The 19858-nt window shown below is 28.3% G+C and overlaps 4 protein-coding genes across 10 annotated transcripts; 1 reads left to right on the top strand and 3 right to left on the bottom strand.

Moving 5' to 3' along the window:
• Position 1: 1 nt before the first annotated feature.
• On the bottom strand, positions 2-8369 carry LOC124494632 (uncharacterized). Of its 6 annotated transcripts, none has more exons than XM_047057857.2 (7): positions 7899-8369; positions 5007-5206; positions 4434-4946; positions 3351-4375; positions 2059-3283; positions 1657-1997; positions 2-1596 (listed from the first exon to the last, which is right to left on the bottom strand). In XM_047057857.2, exons 2-7 carry the CDS (start codon positions 5113-5115, stop codon positions 259-261), a joined length of 4551 nt encoding a protein of 1516 aa, XP_046913813.1. In that variant the 5' UTR covers positions 5116-5206; positions 7899-8369; the 3' UTR covers positions 2-258. The 6 variants fall into 6 exon arrangements, with proteins under 6 accessions (XP_046913813.1, XP_046913822.1, XP_075587241.1 ...); XM_047057866.2 differs by lacking the exon at positions 7899-8369 and adding an exon at positions 7437-7833; XM_075731126.1 differs by having other exon boundaries at positions 4434-5206.
• A 1535-nt stretch (positions 8370-9904) lies between these two features.
• Positions 9905-12852, top strand: LOC124499942 (uncharacterized). Its single transcript, XM_047063937.2, has 5 exons — positions 9905-11385; positions 11453-11646; positions 11721-11789; positions 11864-11953; positions 12019-12852. The coding sequence occupies exons 1-5, from the start codon at positions 10521-10523 to the stop codon at positions 12199-12201; spliced, it is 1401 nt and encodes a 466-aa protein (XP_046919893.1). The 5' UTR covers positions 9905-10520; the 3' UTR covers positions 12202-12852.
• Positions 12474-14519, bottom strand: LOC124499943 (low density lipoprotein receptor adapter protein 1-A). Of its 2 annotated transcripts, none has more exons than XM_075731123.1 (5): positions 13894-14519; positions 13564-13689; positions 13378-13502; positions 13141-13286; positions 12474-13068 (listed from the first exon to the last, which is right to left on the bottom strand). In XM_075731123.1, exons 2-5 carry the CDS (start codon positions 13643-13645, stop codon positions 12693-12695), a joined length of 729 nt encoding a protein of 242 aa, XP_075587238.1. In that variant the 5' UTR covers positions 13646-13689; positions 13894-14519; the 3' UTR covers positions 12474-12692. The 2 variants fall into 2 exon arrangements, with proteins under 2 accessions (XP_075587238.1, XP_046919896.2); XM_047063940.2 differs by having other exon boundaries at positions 14381-14519.
• A 91-nt stretch (positions 14520-14610) lies between these two features.
• On the bottom strand, positions 14611-19824 carry LOC124499197 (uncharacterized). Its single transcript, XM_075731121.1, has 4 exons — positions 17603-19824; positions 16555-17132; positions 16101-16475; positions 14611-16016 (listed from the first exon to the last, which is right to left on the bottom strand). Exons 1-4 carry the CDS (start codon positions 19144-19146, stop codon positions 14710-14712), a joined length of 3804 nt encoding a protein of 1267 aa, XP_075587236.1. The 5' UTR covers positions 19147-19824; the 3' UTR covers positions 14611-14709.
• Positions 19825-19858: the final 34 nt, after the last annotated feature.

Genomic DNA, 19858 nt, shown 5'->3' with positions numbered 1-19858 from the left:
ATTTGAGAATCCTGAATTTATTGATTTCATTTATTTATGAAATTAAGGCAGCAGTAGCAGCAGCAAAAAAAAATATGATCATGAGTTAAAAATTAAAATTTGACAAAATATGATAATCAATCATAAATGGAAAGCAATGTGGGCATAAATATAAATATATATAAATATTATGAAATCATCACTGAAATGAAAGTGAAAGAAAAAAATGTTCGTAAATTGATGAGTGATAAATTTTTGTTTGTTTGTTTGTTTCGTAAACTAAATGTTGTCACAATTATTAAGGCGATAATTTTGTAGAATATATAAAGATTTTGTATCAGTAATAGCAACAATAGTAATGTCTAAAGAAGATTCCTTATATAATGGTGTAAATGTTTCACGACAAATATCATTATCATTATCGGATAGTTGAAATTCATTTGAATTATCATCATCATCATCATCATGATCATCAAAATTGTAGCCATTATGACTTTGTGGTGAAAAAAATCCCGAATTTGTCATATTTGAATTATTAGCATGATGAACGAATAAACGTGAAACCTCTCCATGTGTAATAAATGTTTGTAATAGTGTGCCATCGATTGAAAGCCAAAGTTTGATTGAATCAGCAGCTGAAATGATGAATTGTTGATCAGGTGTAATAGCTAAATGTTTAATCCATGAGTCTTGTGAGTGTTGAACTTTCCATTTTGGATCAATATTCATATCCAATGGACTTTCTTCTAATGGTTGAAATTGTTGAGAATCAAAAAGATAGATATTACCATTATCACTGCCATAGACAATAAATCTTGTACAAATTCGACAACATCGAGGTATTTCATTTTTGAGCGTTACCGATGATCTTGGGTCTAATGAGGAATCAGTCAAATGTAATAGTAGTAAACGATGTTCAGCAAATGTAATGGCGATTAAATAATCACCATCTAATAAACATGAATCGATATCTGTTATTTTAGACCTAAATTTAAGGCAGTATAATTCTTCCAATGAATCTAAATCAAAAATAATAAAATCCGAATCAGTAGTCAAAAATATCATCAATTTTGATGATATGAAATGAATTGATTCAAAGGAATAATTTTCCGATAAAATTTTTTGATTATTATATGTATAATAATTAATCATTTGACCGATTTCATTGTCGATTCGATATAGATTGCTTGATTTTTTTGACATAGCCACCAATCTTATAGTATTATCATTATTGGTTTCCGGTAAAAATCGGCATTCCAAAATTTCTTCCGAATCATGGCGAGATGAAAGCAATTGTCCTTGATGATGATCATAATAGAAAATTCGTCCACAATTTGTACCAAATATTGATCGATTTCTCTTCGATATATCACAACATAAAATATTCGTTGCTGGCTGAGGTAAATGAAAATCATTATTGTCATTGTCATTTTCAACAGAATGTAACATTTGCTTTAGCTTCTCTTTGAATTCTTTATCTTCTTCACTAATTTTATCATGAAATAGGCGCAAAAATCCTTTCTTGTCGATAGTTAATACACTAAGAATTGATTCATCGTGATTAAAAATAGCAGCAAAATCATCTTTCAATTCGACAACCGATGTAATTGGTATGCCCTGATTTTTCATGAAAATTCAATTATCATAAAAATTAAAAAATCATTAAAATAAACAAACCTGTTCTACATCCCAAAGTGTAATTTCATTTCTAGAATTCAATGCAAATAGACATTGTTCTTTCATAGAAAAGCATAAAGTAACAATAGATGAAAGTGTATGAAAACAATGGATTGTTTGTGAAATTTTACGATTCCAAAGATAGATTTCATTACGAGTTGTCTCAAATCCAGCAATTCGTTTGCCATCAGAAGAAACGGCACAAATAGAAATATATCCAGAAGCTTTTCCCGGTAATGCATATAGAAATGAAACATCCTTTTCTGTTCGTTCGGTTTTTTTCTTTTTACGAAATTTACTAAACATTGGCAGTTTGATATCCCATTGGAAAATATTTTTGTCTATTATAAAAAAATGGATGATTAAAAAAAAGTCAATCAATTTAGAATCAATTTTACATACCACTTGATGTGAATACGGAAATTTTCTTAGATTTGTGACGTAAATTGAACACAGCATTATGAGCCACTTGATTATGTTCCAATTTGGTAACCAATGAAGGTTTAATTGAATAGTCGCTATTATTCAATCCAATATTCATGGAATAAACATAAACCATTTTTTCAATCAAAAATAGAAAATAGTGATTATCAGAAGAAAAAGAACAACAACTGACACCACTTAGAAGATCATCTGGGTTGGGTGATGAATATAGCTGACGTCCATCTATTGAAAATATATAAACAAATCCAGTACTGGTTCCAAGCAATAAATATCGATTATTAGCCGATATATGGCCACATTTTAATGCAATCGATGTAGAATGATCACCGATTGAATCAGATTTATATTTTGAGATATTAGGTTCTATTGTTTTATAGGATATTAAATGAATATCTCTTCCTGAATTGTGTCGTCGTCTGCCTTCAAAATGATTATTATTATCGCTGACAAGATTTTGATTATGACTTAAACGATTTGAAAGGCTACCAGTCATTCGCCACACAATGGCTGTTCCATCATCCGAAGTGGTTAGAATATAGTGACCATCAGGACTGAAAGTACAATGGTTGATTGTTTGATTGTGATTTTTTTCCGAACAAATATTTTCACCAGTTTTAGAATTCCATAAATTCAATTGACAATCATTCACAGTGACAATACTATGGCAATCGGGTGACAATGCAGCATTATTTGTATCAGGAAAACATTTAAAGTTCATTTTTTTGTGCTGATTTTCCAACACGAAATTCTCCTTATTACACCAATCAAAATAAAAATTAGAATTTGAATGAATCATTCGACGAGCTTCATTGTAAACAATAGAATCATTTGATTGACAAAGAGCGACCTGCAATAGATCGACTTTTGGATCACAAATATCAGTGTTTGAAGCTATAAATTTTTGAAAATCACATAGCTTTTTTCGTTCAGAAATAAAATGGCCATAATTATGAAAATCACTAAGTACATGACTTTGACCAACTGAACGAATCTTTTTTTGTAAGAAATTCAAATCTAGAAAAATCTTTTCAAAGAGATCATAGCGACCAGATGAGTAAATGTGATAGGAAAGACAACGATAAATGTATTTATCTTCGGGTAATCTTGAAAAATCATAATCCAAATTTGTTGATGATTGACGACAATCTTTAAAATATGAATCTATCAATTTTCCGTGACGTATCTATTAACAATGAAATGAAATAAAAATTAATTGCTATATATATCTGTTTATTCAATGAATGACATACCTCAAGTTGTTTTTTTTCTTTCAATTTTTTCATCAGATATGAAGCAGTTAAATCATGAACAGTAAACAATTGATTTGTTATATCAGTTCTTGCCTGATTAATTGTATGTTTTTTGATCAATGATTTTTGAAATAATTGTTCCAGATAATTTGCTGTTATAAATTTATTCGTACCCCAAATGATTTTCAAAGCGTCGAAAGAAACAGGCTCAGGAAATATACCAAAATCATAGAAACAATCGACTAATTTTTCAATTTTCATTGCTTCAATTGTTAAATCTAATAAATAAAAACTTCCGGCAAGAAAAGAATCTTCCTCTGTAAGTGTTTTATGCAATTCTTGCCAATGTTTTTCTAATTCATTCATTTTTTGTGAATCTTTATATGAGTAATCATGAATAAATGGAATCATGTAATTGGCGATTAATGGTATACAATATGGAAGGCCATCAAAAGCATCAAATAATTTAGTTAAATGATTACTACTATCTAATAGATATTGAAATTTGAATTTGTCATTGTTGATACATTTAATCAACAATTCATTACATTCAGAATGTGATAATACGTTGCCATGTTCATCTTGTGTTGATATAAATCGAACATTTGGCAATTCTTTTGGTATGATACCTTTATCGAATGTAGTGATAACAATTGGTATATCGAATCGAAAATATTTAAATATTTCATGTGATTGAACATCATCCAATACGAGTAACGATTTAGGATGTTTACGAAAATGTAAATTCAATTCCAATTCAATGTTTTCTAATTTTTCTGGTTTAGTTTGATTCTTTTCATGGAAATATCCAATCGATTGGAATAGAAGCTCTAATCTAGTGTACAGTTCTTGACGAAGTATCTCTTCACTATCAATATTTTTATTTTTTGTTATAGTTAAATTGCCGACATTAATCCAATAGATACCATCGGTAAAATGTGAATGATCAGATCGACATATTGAACTTTCGGCTAACACGGTTTTACCGCTACCTTTTCGGCCATAAATTACTAGCCATCCTTTTCCTATATATATATATCAAAAAAAGTTATTCATTCATTCTTATCTCAAAAATAAACATACCATTTTCAAACATTTCCTTTAGATGTGATTCAATTTTTCGTTGTTCCGTTTTACGATCAATTTTATATGAGATTGGTTCGGGAAAATTTATTAATAAATTTTTAACTTTATTCTTATTGTCTATCGATTCTGGTGATTTTTGATTATTAACTTGTTCAGATTTTCGTTTTAGTTGTGTTTGCCATTCATCAGCCAATGATATGTACCAATCATCAAAACGTAATGCTTCAATGATTATCGATAAAACTCTTGAATTGCATCGTATTTTAAAAAGAAGCTTATCGAATATCCATTCATTTAGTTCTTCATAACCAGAAAGACGATCAGAACAATTATCTAGATCACGGGAAGCACGTATTATTGAATAATCAATTTGATCATAATCGCTGAATATATCAAATTTGACCAAAGTTGGTATGAAAAAATCGGGAAATATTTGCTTTATAAATTGTTTTCGTTGTTCATTCCAAAATTTTTCAATCAAAATCAAATCGATTGAATCGAATAAATTTTCTGTTTTCAATGGTAATGATGAAGTAGAAGAATTTTGATTCTGTTGTTCATGATAAATACCATTTTGTTGATTATGGTGATTACCATTTTTACCATTTTCAATTGGACAAAGCGTGGATGGATCTAAATCATCATCCTCATCATTATCAACTGGTGGATGATCGGGCATTTTCTTTACTGTTGTTGTTGTTGTTGTTGCGAATGGTGGTGTCGTTGACAATAATTAAAATTCATACAACAGGTGTGAAATCAATTTTAGACTATATAAATGACAGCCAGAAAAAAAGGAGATAATTTAAACAAAAAACATGATTCAATCGATTTTAAATTTAGAAAAAAAAACAACACAAAAAAAAGTTATAACTCTAATTATCGCGCGCACATTCGATCCACAATTTATTTGTCACACATATCATATTCTTGATGATGCAGACATTTTTTTTTCACTCTTTTAATTTTGGTATTGTTTTTTGTGTTTTGGCAACGTGCATAGCGATGACATACAAAACAGACATTAAAACCAAAGATCATATTGTATTTTGTATGTGAATACAATGTTTTTTTTGTTTGTGGTAGCACAATTCTGGATTTTTTTCTCTGTGGTTTTTAGTTTTTCATTTTTTATTTTTTTTACACTACACTTATGTTGTTGACTACTACTTGTAGCCAAACAAAAAAAAAAAAAAAAAAAATTGCTGATGATGATAATGAAAGTAGTCGATAATTTTTTTTCCTTTTTATTTTATTTTGTTCAAAAGCGCCACTAAAAAGATAATGATGATATGGTGGTGGTGGTGGTTTGTGGTAGTTCAAGGTGGTGGTGGTGGTGGTGATAGTGGTGTTAGTAGCTGATGGCCAAACTGCGCTAGTGTGTGTGTGTGTGTGTTATATGAGTGAATTGTGGCATGATCGACAAGTTCCAATAAAATAAAAAACGTTTCTGGTACGTTTTTTTTGCAGCATTATTCATATATATACATTAACAACAACAAAAAAAACCACTGTAAAAAGGCTAAATTCTTCAAATAATAAAAAAAATTGACCAGTATTGTAAATGACATGATCTTTGATTGTGATCATGTGCAGAATATTATAACCAACAAAGAAAAAAATGACCATATTCAGTTAAAAAAAATGGTCGTTTGATGGTCATCACATACCGTATGCAACATACTCATGTGATTCAAGATATATGGCGCCATCATTTGTTTGGAATAATAATTATCATATTTGAATTCTTGGATCATTTTTTTTCTGAATAGAATCGATATTGTTTTCACTTTTTTTTTCTCATAATAAATGTTCATCATCTAACAATTCTGAATTGGAAAATTTCATTTTCCAATTCTGATCTGTTGTTGTTATTGTTGATTTTATTCAATCAAATACTAAGACATGTGCGTGTGTGTGTGTGTGTGTAGGTTGAATCCTGGCTACATAACAAGTATAGTAGTAAATGTTAATATACGTCATTGACATCAATCATTTATATCATGATAGACATGATTCAGACATGATTTCAACAACAATAATGATGATGATGATGATGATGTTTGGTCAACAACCTAAGATATTTTATTTTTTTCCATAGTAGAAAATGATTGCTATTTTATAATTTAAAATGCGTAGGATGCGTAAATACAAATACGTGACAAATTAAAAAAAAAACTGGCAAAAGAAACAATGAGCAAACACAGGTAGTAATTAGATATATAAAGATTTTAAAACGAATGAAATAAAATGAAATCATTATATATTATCATTATGAAAGGAAAAAAAAGAAATTTTGACAATCAAGATGTTTAATCTAGTCATTTTTTTTGAGGGGGTAAGAATAAAAAAAAAAATGGTGAGTAATCAAAACAGCAGCAGCAACAACAACAATAATAACAACAGAGAGACGTGTAATTATGATGATTTCATTTTTGATCAAAATTCATTATCATTATGCTCGTGGATCACTATGGTGATCCAAAATTATATATTACAATAATTACATTAGGTAGTCAAGTATTTTTTTTTTGTTTTTTCTTTCATTTTCTTTATTTGCAATACATTTACAATGATAAAAATGTTTGGTATCCAGTTAGTTGCTTTTGTTTTTGTTTTTTTTTTTTTGCCACCACATTTATTATTATGATGATCATCATCAACATCAAGAGCAAAATAATTGAACCAGATTCTTATGATCAAACATTTTGGATTGCATCATCATTATTCTTTCGTTATTTGTAACTTTTTTTTTAGTTTGATACATTGATCAAACCAAAAATTAAAAAAATGTGTACGAACCTAACATTGGCTAACTTATTGTATGTGGTAACCATTAAATTGTTGTTATGTAACATAGCAAAATAGGTTATGGGTTATTGTCATAAATATTAATGACATAATGAAAATGCAAAGTAAGAAGTGAGAATTCGAACGAAAAATAAGAAATGAAAAAAAATGAAAAATTTACCATTTAAAAAAAAATGGATTTGTATTTACCTGGGCGTTCTAAGTGTTAGAAATCGATAAAAAGGATAATGTCAATTTTTTCTGGACAAGTTTTTTTGTTGTTTCTTTTGGTATATTGCAATTCTTTGTATTCCACAATCTATATAGAGCTTGCCATCTTACCATAATCATTATCATCGATAACGATGATAATGATAATAGCCATGACTCATGATATATGACGATCGTCAATTGTGTCATTAATTTTTGGGTGTGTGTACGTACATTTGTGCGTGTAAAACATTTTTGGGTGCGTTCAAAGATTTCATCATAATTGTGTTAATTTTTTTGTTTTGTTTTGTTTAAATGAATCGAAAAGAAACCCATATTGAACCCATACTGAATTATTATTATTATTCATCCAATCAATTTTTAAAATCATCATCATCAGATAATGAATGAATGAATGAAAAAAAGTGAATAACAAAAAAAAAAAAAAAAAAAACAACTTACCAGGTTGGGTTTCTCATTCGATTCGACTATACTGTGTAGTCGTACAAAATAATTGACAAACCAGTGACAAATAAATAAAGAATAAGAAGAAGAAGAAGAAGAATTCACTATTATTATTGATGATTCGAAAAAAAACATTTCAAGGATTTTTTTTCTCTCTTTCACTCTCTCTTTCTCTCTGTTTTAGGTTGTCACAAAAATTTAGATGATAATGATGAGACCAATGAACAATTAAATTATTCCGGATATATCATGAGGTTAGCAAAAAAAACAAAAAAAAATCGACCGAATCAAGGATACACACGCACACACACACATGCGATAGAGTAATTTTTCGTTGCGTTTTAATTATCAAGTTCAAGACACACACACACACACACAGAGACACAAAATCAATTTATATGGATTTATAAATCAAAAAATTGATTTATAGAATGACTATAAGCAATAATGAGAGAGAAGAAAGTGACAATGATCATTTTTGGATCAGCAATTCTTTTTCTAATATTACACACACACACACACACACAAACACATCGTCATCATCATCTCATTTGCAGTTCATTGTCATCATCATCATAATCATAATCATGTGATCGCATGATTTTTAGTGGTTTGGCTAGTTTTGCTATTATTTTTTTTTAAACAACAAAAAAAACGGGAAATGAAAAAAATTTTTTCGATTCAATCGAAATGGATTATAGAAAAAAAACAACAACAAAACAACAACAACAGCAACAACAACAACAAAAATTTTCACATTTCCATACACACACACACACATTCGTATGAATATTGAAGGATAAAGAAAAAAAAAAAGACAATGTGAATAATGATGAATCTGATGTGTGTGTGTGTGTGTTTAAATAACTGTTGCCATTACATTGTGTGTGTGTGTGTGCAATATTTTTTTTGTCCTTGAATTCATGTATAATAACATACTAATATAATATATATACATTTTTTAATTATTTGTAAAATATAGTTAGAATATAAATGTGATGATGATGATGATGATGATTTCATATATATTGGCCAATGGCCAATATGGATTTAGATTTTTTTCGAATGAAAATTCTTCATTATTATTCTGATATAATAATCATTATATTTTCGTTCATATATCATGTATCTTATATTACTTACTCTCAAAAAAAAACTAAATAAAAATATTTGCATTAGTTTGAATTTTTTTTTGTTTTTTTTTTATTTTGAAAATGGATTTCATTGTATCGATCAAAGGTAAAGAGGGAGAGGGAGAGGGAGAGATGGAGAGAAACAAAGAATTTTCTTTACCTTTACTTGTTTTTTATTATTATCATTATTATTATTTATATGATTGTATTTCATCATTACAGTAAACCAACCAACCAACCAACCAAACAACCGTCATTGTCATAGAAAATGATGATGATGATGATGATGATAATAATGATTATTATGATCCACCAGGTTGTGCCTTTTTTTCCCCTTTCGTTTTTTTCTTTTCTCCACATTCTATACAACTGTTCTAATAGTACTTCGACGTTTTACTTGAATTTCCAATTTTTTTTTTTTTTTTTTAGTGCTCGTGATTATATCATGGCCCAAAAAACACAAACATACACACACACACACACACACACACTAATGACGAAATATTTAACCAAACTTTTAAAAGTTTTGTTCTCTTTTTTTTCTTGTTATTATTGTTGTTGTTGTCGTCGTTGTTGTCGTTGTTGTTGTTGTTGCTGGTTATTGTTGACTATGGCGACCATTGTCAATGTATGCCCAATTTTTATTTTTGAATTATATAAATTTTACAGTTATAAATATTGGATCAATTTTTCTCCACTTTTTTTCTCCTCCTCCTCCTGTCTATCATTATCATCACAATAATATTGTCATATATTCGTTCATTGCCAAAACTACAACTATACTGAATTTTAGAATTCGATTTTTTAACAAAAAAAAAAAAAAAAAAAAATTCTCTCTTTGCTGCAATTCATAGAGCAGAACGAAAAAAAAATCAATCAATCTCACAAGACGATAATGGTGGAAAGTTTTTTTTCTTCTTCTTCTTCTTATTCTTTTGTTTTCATTCTCTTCTTGGAGCAACCGGAGTAAACCCATTCTGCGTTTGTTTTTATTTTTTTTTTTTTGTTCGTTGTCAAAAATTTTATTCTCTTTTTCATTACTATAGTAGTGTTCATGGTACGCTTTTGACAGAATAATTTATTCGGAAACCAAAAAAAAAAAAAAAAAATTGAAGCGGTTTTTTCTCTTGTATCAGTTATTAAACTTTTGTTCGCCTATTCATTCAAACAAATATTTGTTTGTCTGCCAAAGATACTGTTTGATATTTGCATGTCGGTGTTTTTTTTTCTTCTTCTTCTTCTTCTTCTTTATTATTTAACATCAAGAGTTAGATTATTTTGCATTAAGAAATACATTGTTTGTTTGTAGAATTTTCTTTTTTTTTTCGTTTGAATCATCATCCAAATTTTTCTGGCCATTTCATAACTGATCGATAATCAAAATTAAAATTGAATCCAATTGTTAATCAATTTTAGAATATGATACTGGTTTTATTTTCATAATAATTTGTTCAAATCAAATCAAATCAAATCAATAATTACCAACATGAGTAAATTTCATATGAGTTCAACGGATTATGGCCAAAATGTTGGCAGTAAAGATAAAATTATTCTGGCCGAAGGTTATCTTCCTACTAATAAAATATTCAAAATTGATCAATATCTACGTATGTTTGGCTTTTTATCGCAAAATATTGATGAATATATTCAGGGCAATATTCGTGGAAAGCTTAAAAATCCATCAAAACGGATGTATAGTTTTTTGGTACTGAGCCTATTGTCATTTGTTTGTTTCCGTAACATAATACTTGTATTTACTGAAAATGTTACTTTACGTAAATTGCTTGGTGAACCACAAAGTGGTAGGCCAGCCGATCAAATATTGATGTCGATGACAATCTGGTCAATATATCTTGCCCTATTATGTAGTTTATTTTATCGTGGCGAAAAGAATCAGCTTTTATCATGGCTAACACCGTTTGCTGTATTTAAAGGACTTATTTCACCATCAAGTATGGGTCTCGATGTTGGCATGACAGACGAATGGTTCCGTAAAACAAAAAAAATGTTGAATAAATCGATTCTTTTGACAAATCTGCAAGCATTGCTTTGTATGTCAATGTTCTGTATGATGGCATATCGTCGTCATCATACACATTCGGTACCATCAACCAGTTCACTATTTTGGACTATAATACTTTGTCTTTGGACATATTTTGGTAGCGCATTAATATTTGTCAGCTATAGTTACTTTTATACATTAGCCACCTATTTTCGGCTTCGTTTCTGCAAAGTTAATAATGATATTGAGACAATTATTTCACCGGAAACACGTCTCAAACCTAATGAACGTTGTGCAATGCTTTATCATATTCTTTGTGAACACAATAAAATTTGTGTTGAAATACATGGTAATAATGTTATTAATTCTTCAAGAAAAATCTTATAAAAAAAATAATTTATGTAAAAAAATTTCAGAATATAATCGTTTCTGGTCCAAATACATCATGCAAACATATTTTCTGTTTGTTGCAATCATTTGTTATACTTCATTCCAGGCATTCTTCACTTATAATACATATACTGTTCGTACCGTTATGTTTGCCATGACATTAGAGGCTAGCTATCTTCTTACACGAGTATCTATTGCAGCATCACGTATTGCAAATGAGGTATATATAGTGTGTAATATAATAAATTTTTCATTTCAATATAATAATGATCAATTTTTATCAATAAATTTTAGGCACATGCATCATATGGCCGATTGATTCGTGTTACATTCAATAAATATCCAGTTGAATTACAGATTCAGGTAATTATTAGTATTATCCATAAAAAAAGAGAGAGAGATAGAGAAAAAAAACTTTTTCCAAATATATTATCTAGCTTCGCATGTTCATTCAACGACTTTCCGGACCAACAATCGGATTCTATTGTTTGGATATATTTGAAATTACATATTCAACATATGCATCGGTATGTATATTTATCATTCAAATTCATTCTATTAATTGTTTTTCTATAAAAAAATAATATTCTAGATTATCGCCGCTCTTGGCCAGAATTTCTTATTGATCATTGATTTTGTACGATCATATGCGCAATTAAAAGAAGAACATTATACATCAAGTGATCTAGATATAAGCGATGTATTCAATTCTACATTAGATTTGAATTCATTGATCAATGATGAAATACAATTTGTTCAAGAAAAATTGCTTTAAAATAAACAAATGTGTGTTTAACGATGGAAAAAAACCCATCAATTCCATCATTCACCATACAAAAATATTGGAAATGGAACACAAGCTGAAAAAAAAATCATCATCATCATCATCATCATCTAAATTACAGTTATTATTAGTTTCACAATTGTTTGCACCGGTTAAAACAGAAAACAAAAACAACAACAACAACACAAACACATGGATCAATATAATATTTTACATATATATTTGCACTATTGCTATTTATATCACTGGTATATGATTGAAATGAATGGAAAATCAAATTTATTATTTTAAATTATTTAATGATTCAATGATAAATGTTATTATTAAGAACAAAAGTAAGTAACAAGACAGCAAAACAAAAAAAAAAACATATAGAAAACAAAAACAAAATATTCAATAAAATTCAATGAAAATGGTCCGAAAATGTTTCGAGAAAATGGGTTTAATTTGATTTTTGTCGTTGTTGTTGTTGTTTTCTCTTTTCAATCCAATATAAGCAATTGCTTATCATGATTTTTATGACATGATTGTTCCATCACACAATCAAACCAATCATAATCAATCGATTGCATTGTATTTGAATCATTTGTTGTTGTTGTTGTCGTTGTTTCGCATTGTTGTACCGGACAATTATTCTTCATTGTCGTTGTCGTTGTCGTTGTTGTTGATAATAGTACTTTCTGTTGTAACCATTTTTCATATGCATTAATAAATGCTTTTGAAATGGTAAATGCAATTAATTTGGCCATTTTTGTTTTATTTGCCATAAATGCATGACATTCATGGCAACCATTATCATTTGTGGCTACAAATGCAATCACACGTTCATATGTTGAATCAACAAAACAATATGATACTCTGATGAATCAGGAAAAAAGTAAAAAAAAAACAATCAAAATTAATTTAATAATGATTCAAAATATATATTACCTATTTAATGAGATCATAATTGATTGATGATCACCATCACCATCATCATTATCATTATTATTGTTTGATTTATTTGTTGATTTTTCAATAATAATCTTATTAGGTAAAATGGATAATGCCATTGATTTGGTACCTTTTAAACGACTCTTTTTATTTGTAATTTTAGATATTAAACAAAAAAAAAATTCAACATTGAAAACAAACAAAAATACAAAAAAAAAAACAACAACAACATACCATGGCCATCATTTGTCTGATTGCTTTAGCATTGGTTGCAGCACCGGATGGACTTTCCACCGGGATATAACCAAGATATTGACAATAAAATGTTGATCCATCATTTGGTAGTTCTTCAAATAATTCTAATTTGACAACAAAAAAAAACGAATTTAAAATCAATAAACAAATTTTGATGTTACTTACTTTCATGTTTAAAATTTGTATTTAACTCTGAGATTTTATCATTTTTCGTCGATAAACGTATTGCTTTCCAAATTGAAGTCATTTTTTGATTGTTACCTGATGATTATGATGATGATTTTTCAAAATCTTCACCAAAAATAAAAAAAAATTGCGTCTTTTTTATTTATATTTTGTTGTTGTTTATGTTGTTGGTGTTTTTGTTGCTGCTGCTGCTGTTGCTGTTGCTGTTGCTGTTGCTTTTGTAATAAGATCATCCAGTATTACCAGTATTCATCAGCAACCAAAACATAAAGAAAAAAGATTGTAAATATCTACTATTATCATACTAACCAACATAATAACCAATACCACTACCGAACATCAATGTTAGAGTGTGAAAAAAAGAAATTATGAATATTCAATTCAACCAAAAAATTATTATCATCATACAAATCGCTGGCAATTCAATTTGAGAATCAAATTTAAATTTAAATTTTCTTGATTTCTTAATAGACACTGTATGCTATAACATTTATGATTTATGTCTGATTTATTCATTGATGGTGATGACTTACAAATGATAATAAGCAGCAATATCATCCAGTGAACATCAGCACTAACAACAACTACAACAACAACGATGCAACATTCATAATGTTTGCAACAACAACAACAACAACAACAACGATGCGTTTATAATTATTCATTTATTCATCGTTCGTTTATTTTCTTTTCAAGAAAATGAAAACAGCTTGTTAATCATTGATGATAATGAAAATGCAGACGTGCAAAAAAATAAAGCAAGACAACAACAACAAAAAAAGAATAAAAGGAATACATTGATGGATGGAGTGCATATTCAAAAAAAAAACGTAGAAAACTTGCTTGAAGATCATGGGATTAATATCATCATCATCACCGCCATCAATAACAACAAACCAAAGAAGACAAATATGAACAAAGCAAGCAATAAAATTGATGCGCAGCAAACGAAAAAAAAAATATATAAATCCTTTACCAAATTATATAAAATGAATGAATGAATGAACAAATAGAACAAAAAAAAAATAAATAGACTTTTTCTTTTATTGTTGGAAAAATCATTTCATCAATAAAAACACAATATGATAATGATTGGGACGAAAAACCCAAATTTTACAACAACATTTAAACCGACATTTTAAAACATATTGGACAATATTGATGATCATATTGTCTAGCAATGATCATCATCATCGTTATTAAACATTTATCATGAAAAATGTGTCGACAATTTGGAAAAATTTTCAATTTTTTCCTAATTTTTAAATCTCCATTATCATTAGACAATAATGATTGATCACAATGATTACATTTCATTATACGTAGATTGCACATCATTCCCTTATTTTTGTATTCATTCATCATCGTTTTGTTTGAATCAATTTTAGTTTGTTGTTCAAGTTCGAGTTGTTGTTTTTGTTCCATTGTGTTCATTGTTTTCACTATTATTTGATCAAAACAATCTTCAAAATTTTTCTCAATATTTCCACTAATTTGATGATTATCATTTCTTTTGATTCGTTGACTAAATTTATTGATCAATAATCTTGTATGATCAACAATAGCTGCGTCCATTATTTTATAGCAAAGTATTCGTATATAAAAATCGATACTGAATGCATATGAATTTTCCGGATTTAAATCTAATATTGTCAATGTTTTTACAATCAATTCATTAATGATAATATCACTATGGCAATGGAAAAGACTGGAAAGTAGAAAAGTTTTTTCAAAAAATTCGATCAATTTTTTCCGATTATTTTCCATTCTTAATAAACACAAACGACATCTATGATCCGATTGTTCAATCATACGATCATATGATTCAGTTGTTGAAGATATTAATTGACAATGTAAATTTTTCAGACAATTTTCCCATTGTATTGATTCATTGATTGGTTTAATTCGACTTTGTTCAATAATTAAACATGGATCATCTGTTAATATAGCCATGAATAAAAAACGATCATCTAATCGTGGTGAAGCAAGCAATAATCGTAGATACATTGGCCAATTTCTTCTAGATTTTGCTATCGAAATCAATTCTTCATATTGGTCGGTTTCAATATTCGAATAAATTGTTTCAAATAATAATTGATCCGATTGATTTTGATCAATACAACGAAAAAAATTGGCAACAGGCAGATCACATTGAGAACAATTATATGTTTCAAATTCTTCTTCTTCATTATGCAATGTTGATGTAAGTTTTAATCTAGATGTTTTTTGTAAAAGTTGATTATATAAGTTTAATAACGATTTATTTTTGGATATAACTGGAATAATTTCAATTTCTTTTTCTTCTACAGGTGTTTCTTGTTCCACACTGTTTGGATCGCTAGAAAATCCACTAGATACAATAGTTGGATGTTGATCAACAACAATATCCATCGATAATAATGAACTTGATTTCGATGATGAATCATTTGATTCTGAATTTCCATGTACCGGTGAAAATGAAAACAAAAAAAATTCTCTCAGATTCTACAAAATTTTATCAAATTCATTTGGCTTACTTTTAAAATTCAATGTCATTACAAACATCCGTAACCTGTTTGTTGTTAAATCATTTGTTAGATAGTATGATACATAGATTTCATTTTGTAAACACTTTAATACATCAATACGACCAACAAATTGTTCACTAATAGCCACCAATGATTGATCATGGATATCTATTACATAGATACGACTTTTATCCACATTCTTTGATTCTATCGTCGTGGTTGTCGTCGTCGTTGTTGTTGTTGTTGCATAGGTTACAAGATAATAATCACAGGAAACCGGATGATACATTAAATAAAGTCGACCAAAACTATGTACTTTTTCGTAATTTAACTGTTTGGAAGAATGTTGAAAATTTTCATGATTCTCAAATATACCGGTATTATCTAGTTATGATAGTTGAAATATAATCTTTTATCATCATCATCATCACATTAATAACAATAATGTAAAACCATATCATACCATTAAAGATCGGTGTATTATTAGTATTATTATTGTCCATTAACACTGTTGTTGATCGATTGACTAGTTCCATAAATTGATGAGTGAATTCAATTTGTCCAATTTCATTCACTTCCCATAGACGACATTTTGGACGTGATATGAATGTTTTGTATATGAGATCATTATCATAATTATCATCGGAAATTGTTGAAGATTGATCATCACCATCATCATCACCATTATTATTATAATCATTATTAATGACCGGTATTATACAAACACCAGGCGGCCTGTTCATATGTACAGTTGATTTACCAACTTGAAAACAATTGGCATCATTAAAATTGAAAAAATAAATACGATTCTCATTTGATGAGAAAGTGAAATATTTTTCACAAACATCAAATTGATTGATTCCGATTCCATTGAGATTAATTAAAATTGTTGGACATAAATGCGGGCCAATGTTGTCAATGGCGTTTGTGGTTGTTTTTGTTGTTGTGGTGGTGGTGGTGGTGGTGGTGATAGCATTAATAACCAATTCATGTACATTACAAAGGACAAATAATTTTCCACTAGTATCGGCTATAAAAATTCTAAATACAAAAAAAAGAAAAAAAAAACAAAAAAAAATTATTCAACTATAAAAGTGGAAATGGAACAATCTTCAATCGAACAGAAACAAAAAATCAGATCAAAAATGACCAAACCAAAAAAAAAAAAAAAAAAAAAAAAATGAAAAACGGAAAGAAAAATCAATAAAATCATCAAATGTTCACGATGATGATGATGATGATTCTGTGTGTTTGTGTATCATTAGCCATCATCATCATCATCAACATCATCATCATCATCATTCGTGATTCTAGAAAGAAAATAAAAAGTTTCAAACAATGTGAAAATCAAAAATCGAAATTGACTCAATCTAAATGTTTCTTTTGCTTGCATGTTATTTATCTATGTGTGTCTCTGTGTGTGTGTGTGTGTGTATATATTTTTCTTATATAATAATATTAATGACAAAAGAAAAACAAACGAAAAAAAATGAACAATAGATATTGGTTACCGATTACCAAATTCATCGAACCGAATCATATCGATTGGTTCGGTAGTCATTTCACGACAATGATAGATGATACGAAATGTATTGGCCATTGTTGTTGCCGATGATGTCATCTTTGTTCTATTGTTATTAATAATATTTGTCGATAGATTTATTTGATCATCATTATTATCATTATAATCTTCATTAGTTGACATTTTTGGCAAAAACATTTCTACCAGAATTAGATGACCTTTTGTTGTTCCCAATGATAAGATTAAATGGCGCTTAATATTAATAATATTGTTGTTGTTTTTGTTATCATTATTATGACCAACAACAACATCATCATTATTATCAAGAATATTTCGATTATGATGATTGAGTAGATGATTGTTGTCATCATTATCATTAACATTAACATTAATGTTGTTGTCAATATTAACATCATCATTAATGATTCTATTATTTATATATGACCTAAAATTATCATCATTATAATAATAATAATATTGTTGTTGTTGTTGTTGTTCAAATATCGATCCATCATTATCGGCTGTAGTCGATGAATAACTTCCGGTTGATGATTTTAATGAATTATCATTTGATGATAATTGAATGGATATTTGAAAAAAATGTACAGCTGTGACTGTACCAACCAAATCATTGGCTATGATTGTTGTATAATGTGACCAACAATATGATGATGATGATGATATTTGATGTTTGAGAATATTATTATTTTGTTGTTGTTGTTGTTGGTGTTGTTTCATCATCAATATGTTTGATGATGTTGTTGATATTGATGACAATGATAACATTGATGGTGATGGTGAAATTGAATCATATCCTCTTATTGTATTCAGATGTTGATGACATATGTTTGTATTATGATTTAAAATTGATACATGATTTCGAAGAAATATATAAACAGAACCACTGGTTGTTCCTAATGATAATAATGATGATGATGAACATGGCAATGATGATCCATGATGATGGTCATTGTCCTCATTATTTATTCTATATAATAAAGATGATGATGATGATGGTAAATTATAAACATCCCAACTAGTATAACGTAAACGACGATTACGACGATGATGAAGATAATTTTGTCGTTGTTGTTTTTGATTATAATCATGAATAACCGATGTTGTTATTGGCCGTTGTATATCATGATCAAGATCATATATTTCGAAATAAATTTCCGGTAATTCATTATCATTTGTTTCAATTGTTGATAATAATCGATCATCAACATCATCATCATTTTCTTGATTATCCACAATTGTTTTTTCAGTAGTAATAAATTCATTATTATTATAATTATCTTTATCCGTATCTGCATCATCATCATCATCATTATCAAGATTAATTTGTGAAATTCTTCCATATTCATTATCATCACTATTATTGTTGTTGATGTTGTTGTTGTTGTTGATATTATTACAATTCATATCATCAAACTCCATAACATTGTTATTGGTAGTAAAATTATGATGATGATGATGACGATGTTGGTGCTTGTGATGATGATGATGATCTTGAATTAAAATAATTGTCATATTAAATTGTAGTTAAAATAAACAAAAAAAATTGAAAAGAATTTGAAATTGAATCATACACGTTCAACACTGTTTAAAATCAATATAATAAATCGAAAAAAATTTGAAATTTATTTCTTATATGATCGATGATTTTGTTGTTGTTGTTGTTGTTGCTAGAACAGTGAGCGAGAGAGAGAGAAAAAAAAGATGTAACCATCTCAATGGATGGATTTGTGAGTGAAACAAAAAAAGAAAATGATGAAAAATATTAGCAACAACATTCAACAGATCAATATTGATTGAATTTAAGCACACACACCCACACACACATTTTAGAATGAATGAAAAACTTGTCGTTGTATATAATGATGATAATGATAATTTGATTGATAACAAAAATCTTAGCAACGTTTTCGTTTTCTATTTCAATTTTTGATTGATATATACAAGCAAAAAAAACAGAAGAAACATTTGTCTGGATTTTTTTTTCGCCCGATATATGATTGCCATAGTTATCATCATATCATCGTATTCATTATCATCATCATCATCATCATTATCATTGACCATCATCAGCAGCAAATAATCGTGAAAAATATCAGTGCATTAAATCAATGGAAAAAGGGAGAAAAAAACGCCAACATTTTTTAAGCAATAATAAAAAAAAAATACAAAATGCAATCATGACGCACATTATATTTAAGCAAAAATACATATTGGGTATGTATGA

This window comes from Dermatophagoides farinae, chromosome 5 (genome assembly GCF_024713945.1).
Source record: "Dermatophagoides farinae isolate YC_2012a chromosome 5, ASM2471394v1, whole genome shotgun sequence".
Lineage (NCBI taxonomy): Eukaryota > Metazoa > Arthropoda > Arachnida > Sarcoptiformes > Pyroglyphidae > Dermatophagoides > Dermatophagoides farinae.
Note: the sequence above shows the minus strand (reverse complement) of the source record. Positions and strands in the feature narration are given on the sequence as shown.

Excerpts from the sequence above, each read along its gene's own strand:
- LOC124494632 (XM_075731126.1), bottom strand. The coding sequence starts at position 5,115 with ATGCCCGATCATCCACCAGTTGATAATGATGAGGATGATGATTTAGAT. Across the intron at positions 4,376-4,433 it reads AAAGGAAATGTTTGAAAATG|GAAAAGGATGGCTAGTAATT; the intron begins GTATGTTTATTT and ends ATATATATATAG. Across the intron at positions 3,284-3,350 it reads AAGAAAAAAAACAACTTGAG|ATACGTCACGGAAAATTGAT; the intron begins GTATGTCATTCA and ends CATTGTTAATAG.
- LOC124499942 (XM_047063937.2), top strand. The coding sequence starts at position 10,521 with ATGAGTAAATTTCATATGAGTTCAACGGATTATGGCCAAAATGTTGGC. Across the intron at positions 11,386-11,452 it reads AATTTGTGTTGAAATACATG|AATATAATCGTTTCTGGTCC; the intron begins GTAATAATGTTA and ends AAAAAATTTCAG. Across the intron at positions 11,647-11,720 it reads CATCACGTATTGCAAATGAG|GCACATGCATCATATGGCCG; the intron begins GTATATATAGTG and ends AATAAATTTTAG.
- LOC124499943 (XM_075731123.1), bottom strand. The coding sequence starts at position 13,645 with ATGACTTCAATTTGGAAAGCAATACGTTTATCGACGAAAAATGATAAA. Across the intron at positions 13,503-13,563 it reads TACAAATTTTAAACATGAAA|AATTATTTGAAGAACTACCA; the intron begins GTAAGTAACATC and ends TTGTCAAATTAG. Across the intron at positions 13,069-13,140 it reads ATTATGATCTCATTAAATAG|AGTATCATATTGTTTTGTTG; the intron begins GTAATATATATT and ends CTGATTCATCAG.
- LOC124499197 (XM_075731121.1), bottom strand. The coding sequence starts at position 19,146 with ATGACAATTATTTTAATTCAAGATCATCATCATCATCACAAGCACCAA. Across the intron at positions 17,133-17,602 it reads TTCGATGAATTTGGTAATCG|AATTTTTATAGCCGATACTA; the intron begins GTAACCAATATC and ends TTTTGTATTTAG. Across the intron at positions 16,017-16,100 it reads AATGACATTGAATTTTAAAA|AATCAAATGATTCATCATCG; the intron begins GTAAGCCAAATG and ends ATGGAAATTCAG.